This window comes from Acanthisitta chloris, unplaced genomic scaffold (assembly GCF_000695815.1).
Source record: "Acanthisitta chloris isolate BGI_N310 unplaced genomic scaffold, ASM69581v1 scaffold2426, whole genome shotgun sequence".
In the NCBI taxonomy this organism is placed as follows: Eukaryota; Metazoa; Chordata; class Aves; order Passeriformes; family Acanthisittidae; genus Acanthisitta; species Acanthisitta chloris.
Window position 1 is genome coordinate 730 of NW_008678493.1, and position 5146 is coordinate 5875.

Sequence of the window (5146 nt, forward strand, 5' to 3'; positions counted from 1 at the left end):
AGCTTGTCTCCTTTTCCTCTCAGAACAACATCCGAGACATCACCGACTCCCTCATCGAGCAGTGCCAGGAGACGAAGGTAGAAGCAAATACTGCCACGCAGATCCCTAAGGACAAGATCGTCAACCTTGTGAATGATCTCTTTGGAGCAGGTATCCTCTCCCACCAGCCCTCAGCTACTGCAGGTTTTCTAAGGCCCCTCCTGTTACAGCTCTGTCTGACCCACCTATGTCCAACACCAGGCAGCCAGTCTGGGTCTAAGCACTCGTTCTCCTGCTCACTGGTCTTCCTGGATCTTCCAGGAATACCCCTAGAGACCAGTTTGGGACAGTAACTCTGGAAATAGGCTTCAGGAACAAGCAAAGGGCATGGCTTCTAGCTCAACTGAGCTTCACAAGCTAGGTGGCTTTTCCTGGTTGAGAGAGGTGTCTGTGGACTGATTCATCTCTGAGTTACTCTGTGGAAACTCCCTCAATTCCGCAGAAGTTAGACAAACCTGACACAACCCAAGGATGAAGCAGGAAGAGAGCATGTTATTTTAGCAAAGTTTTCTCTGAGAGAATAAACCCCCAAGTCTTGCTGTGTGTGCAGAATGTCCTGTGCCTCCTTAGCCACCCCAGGCTGCTCTGTGTTGTGCAGACCTCACCCATGTGCTTTCCACTGCCCAGGCTTCGACACCATAACCACTGCCTTATCCTGGAGCCTCATGTACCTTGTGACATACCCCAACATCCAGAAGAAGATCCAGGAAGAACTAGGTGAGTCCAAAAATCTCCATCCTCTGAGAATAACACCCTGCTGGATGGGGCTGATCCCAACCCTGACCCTCCTCCTGTCCTCCCTCAGACCAGACCATCGGGCGGGAGAGGAGGCCGCGGCTGTCAGACCGGGGAACGCTGCCCTACACAGAAGCCTTTATCCTGGAGATGTTCAGGCACTCCTCCTTCCTGCCCTTCACCATCCCACACAGGTACAGGCTGGAGCAGCTGACACTTTTTTTTGGGTTTTTCTTAAGAAGTGGTTTTCTGGGAGGTGCTGTTTAGGCAGATAATTGCCTGGGAATTGCTCCCTGCTAGGGGGAAATATTCCAGCTCGTTGCCCTTCTGGGTTTGAATCCTTGGTTTTGAGGGTAGTTTTCCTCCAAAGTCTTTGCTAGTGGATGGATGGTGAACACCCCTGGGTTTATATTTCCTCCTGCCATGTGAGAAACCACATCACAACTCATCTGGAATGAGTTGTGAAGTGAAACTAATTTTTCTGCTTGAGACAAGTGTAACCAAGGCTATTTAATCTCCCAAATACAATCTGGGGTATGTCCTAGCCAGTCCTAAAAGCACAAATAGGACACTGAAGATGAAACCCCCTCAGGACTTGCCAGACTTTGATCTCTCATGAAGCTGTGGGTCTCTTCACCATCCCACACAGCTATGGGCTGAGCTTGCAGAGAAGTTCAAGTGATGAGGTGGACTTGGGGCATCCTGTTATGGTTCACAGACAATGCAACTTCCCCTCACAAAACCATCCCTTTGGGACACATCCTTCCTTCAGCATCATCAGGAGCAACCTCACAGTCCCCTGAGGATGCAGAAGAACCTTTAGGCTTCCCAAACTCTCAGTGTTTTCTCTCCTCAGCACAACGAAGGACACACAGCTGAATGGCTACTACATTCCCAAGGACACCTGTGTGTTTATCAACCAGTGGCAAGTGAATCATGATGAGTAAGTACCTCATGAAGCAGAAAACCTCTTGCAGAGACAAAGAGGACCCTTCCTGCACACTCCTCTTCTGGGGCAGGAGTGGAGTCAACCTGTTTGAAGTGAAAATGGAGATACCTACTAAATTCATAGTATCATAGTGTGTTAAGGGGTTGGAATGGACCTTAGAGACCATCTAGTCCAAAACCTCTGCCCTAGGCAGGGACACCTCCCACCAGACCAGGCTGCTCAAGGCTTCATCCAACCTGGCTTTGAACACTGCCAGGGTTGGGGCAGCCTGTGCTGGTGTCTCACCACTCTCACAGCTAAAACCCTTTCCCTAATAGCTTATCTAAATCTCCCTCATTTAATTTATACCCATTAAAATGGGCATAATTCAGGTATGTTCTTCCTGACAGCTCTCACCTCCTGTGTCGCCTCTATATCTGTGGTTCAGAGACACCACCTGAACATCTGATGTTTTCCCTTCCAGGAAACTTTGGAAGGATCCAGAAACCTTCAACCCAGAGCGTTTCCTCAGTGCTGAAGGGACCACAGTGAACAAAGTGGATGGGGAGAAGGTGCTGATGTTTGGCCTGGGGAAAAGGAGGTGTATTGGGGAAGGCATTGCCAGGTGGCAGGTCTTCCTGTTCCTGGCCACTTTGCTCCAGCAGCTGGAGTTCAGTGTCTGTGATGGCAAGAAGGTGGACATGACCCAACTCTATGGACTGACTCTGAAGCACAGAAGGTGTGAGTACTTCCAGGTCAAGCAGCGCTTCCCCATGAAGAGCAGGAACTGAGCAGTGGTACCAGGGTGCAAAGACCTGGGTGTCCTGGCAGCAAAATGGGTCTGGTACAACTTTATGGGAAGATATAATAAACTGAAGCCATGGAAACTCCTCTTTTACCTGGTTTGCTTTGTAACCTTGCTTGCCTTTTTCATTTTGCTGTATTTCTAGTGTTGGATACTCCATTAAATATTGACTATTCCATCACATCTAGTCTTAGACTATATCCTGGTAGAATCACTCATTGATAGCTGAAGGACAGCCAAGCTAATCCCATAATCCCAACCATAATCCCACGGTTTCCATTGGTGTCTCAGAATTAGAGAATCTTGTAGTTTGGAAAAGACCTTAAAGACCACTGAGTCCCACCACTCCTCCAGCACTGCCAAGGCCATCACCAGTAACCCGTGTCCCCAAGTGCCACATCCACATGGCTTTTAAATCCCTCCAGGGCTGGTGACTCTATCTTTCCCCCAGGTAGCCTGTGCCAGGGCTTTACCACGATTTTGGTGAAGGAATTTTTCCCAATATCCAATCTAAATTTCCCATGGTGCAACTTGAAGCTTCATCCACCTCCTTCACCATCATCACTGGTGTCCATGAAGGACATCTTTACTCCCTGTTACTGAGAAAGCCAAGCTGTTGTTGTTATGGACAGCAACAAAGGTGTTTTCACGGCAGGAAGAGAATGAGCACAGGAATTCCTCCAACTCAAACCCAAGAGTTTACGTTGGCTTCCAGTCAAGCCATGCCAGTAGACCCAGACGCCTCCATCTCTCCAACTTGCACACAGAGCCATCTTAGCCAGCCCACTGCTTGGCAAGCGACGATACAAGAGCAAGTACAACCATCTCATGCAACATGCTCCACTCTTGAACCCGTTCCCATGGGAGGCATCTACTCCCATAGCTCCAGAACCTGACCAATGACAGCTCCTGTGATGTCCATGTACCAACTACTCCTCACACATTGCACAAAAGCTTCCTTCCAAGAAGAGGCAGAAATGAAAGTGTGTTGGGGAAGAAAATGGGGAAGCTGATTGCCCAAGACTTCAGGGAGATTCCAGCTTGCTCAGACCTGCTAAACAAGCCTGACTGAAAAAGTGCAATTCTGTGTTTCCAAGTCCTGCCTGGTCACCAGTTTAGAATCATAGAATTCTCAAGGTTGGAAAACACCTTTAAGATCATCGAATCCAACCATTAACGTGTCACTGCTGTAACCCCTAAACCATATATATATCTTCCAGTGCCAGGTCCAGACACCTCTTAAACACCTCCAGGGATGGTGACTCCACCACCTCCATGAGCAGTCTATTCCAGTGCCTGACCCCCTAACAGGGAAAATATTTTTTCTAATATCTATTCTGAATCTCCCCTGTCTCAGCTTGTGGGTATTCCCTCTAGTCCTCTCCCTGCAGGCATGGCAGAAGGGTCTGTGGTGAAACATTGTGGTGATGCAGCTTCAGAGCCACCTGAATTCATTGAGACAATACAAGCAGCTTCTGTCTGGGTCACACTGCCTCTGTATTCACCACTTAATGTCATAATCCCAATATTGCAGGAAAAGCAAAGGTAAGGACCAGGAAGTTTGAGCTGCAGACTGTCAGAAACCTTGGAGAGAAGGTGGAAGGATGGTTTAGGACAGCCCCTGAGGACCACCAGCCAAGCAATATCTCCATTACCCATAACAAGAACCATAGGTCAAGGCAATAGTCATGAACCTGCTTTCCACAAGGAACATCCCAGAGCCAGCATTTACCTACTGCAGGGGAAGGTGGGACCGTCCTGAGGTGGATCTGGGCCTCAGTGCCTAACTTGGTGAGTCAGGAGAGCAGTGGGACTCGTCAGCAGTTTGCCACACTGGCCCCATGGGGTGGAGAGGCTCTCGTGGACTTGGCCCCATGAACACGCAATGCTGGTGCTGGTATAGGACCACAGGCCTGGTTTGCTGGAGCCATTGCGTGACTATCTGGCCCTGCAGGCTGGTTGGGTTTGCTGATAAGGCTAGCAATAAGCCAGAGTGGATATAAAGAACAGTAGGAATTGTTTTTCCCCCTTTGGAGTTGAGATTTTTATAACCCTGGGGCAGATAAGCAGCTTAATATTAACATTAGTGGGGTGGAACAGCCTCTTGCTGGTGGAAGGTCTCCCCAAGATACATTTATCAACTGATGATTAAGTTACCCCTGAGTCAGGATGGAGTAGGGGAAGGGAAAAGGCTCAGGGGGAAAGGAATGGGCAGGCAGTTGTCCTTCCCCACACAGCACCCTGCTCCCTTGGGGGTTTAGCATCTCAGCTCTTCACTGCCTCATTTTTCTCACTTCCTCCTGGTAAATAAACCCATCACTCCTGGTCATGAAACCTCCAGTTGCTCACAGTAGGTGAGAGACTCCATCTCCCCTATCATTGCTTGCCTTTAATGACCTTCCTCAATTAAACCCTCCAATTACTCCACAGGTAGCCTGCAAGTACCACAATTTCCTTACTGGAACCAGGGAAGTGATAAGCCAGGGAGACTTTTATCACTCCATGGCCAATTGCTTTTATCGTCGGTTTTAAAATGAGTCATGAGACCAGTCAAGGCAGCAGAGCTCCAGCACCTCTTCCAAAGAGGGAGGATGCTCCCAGCTCCCTCATTCCTACAGAAAAAGTTCCAGACAGACACA

General features: G+C 48.9%; 1 protein-coding gene across 1 annotated transcript in view; it reads left to right on the forward strand.

Annotated features, from left to right (window-relative positions):
- Positions 1 to 2585, forward strand: part of LOC103804277 (cytochrome P450 1A5-like) — a 3306-nt gene extending 721 nt beyond the window's left edge. The window contains exons 2-6 of the mRNA XM_009076879.1: positions 24 to 150; positions 667 to 756; positions 845 to 968; positions 1631 to 1717; positions 2187 to 2585. Coding sequence (XP_009075127.1) covers positions 24 to 150; positions 667 to 756; positions 845 to 968; positions 1631 to 1717; positions 2187 to 2493 — 735 coding nt within the window. The 3' untranslated portion in view covers positions 2494 to 2585. The remainder of the gene's footprint in view (positions 1 to 23; positions 151 to 666; positions 757 to 844; positions 969 to 1630; positions 1718 to 2186) is intronic.
- Positions 2586 to 5146: the final 2561 nt, after the last annotated feature.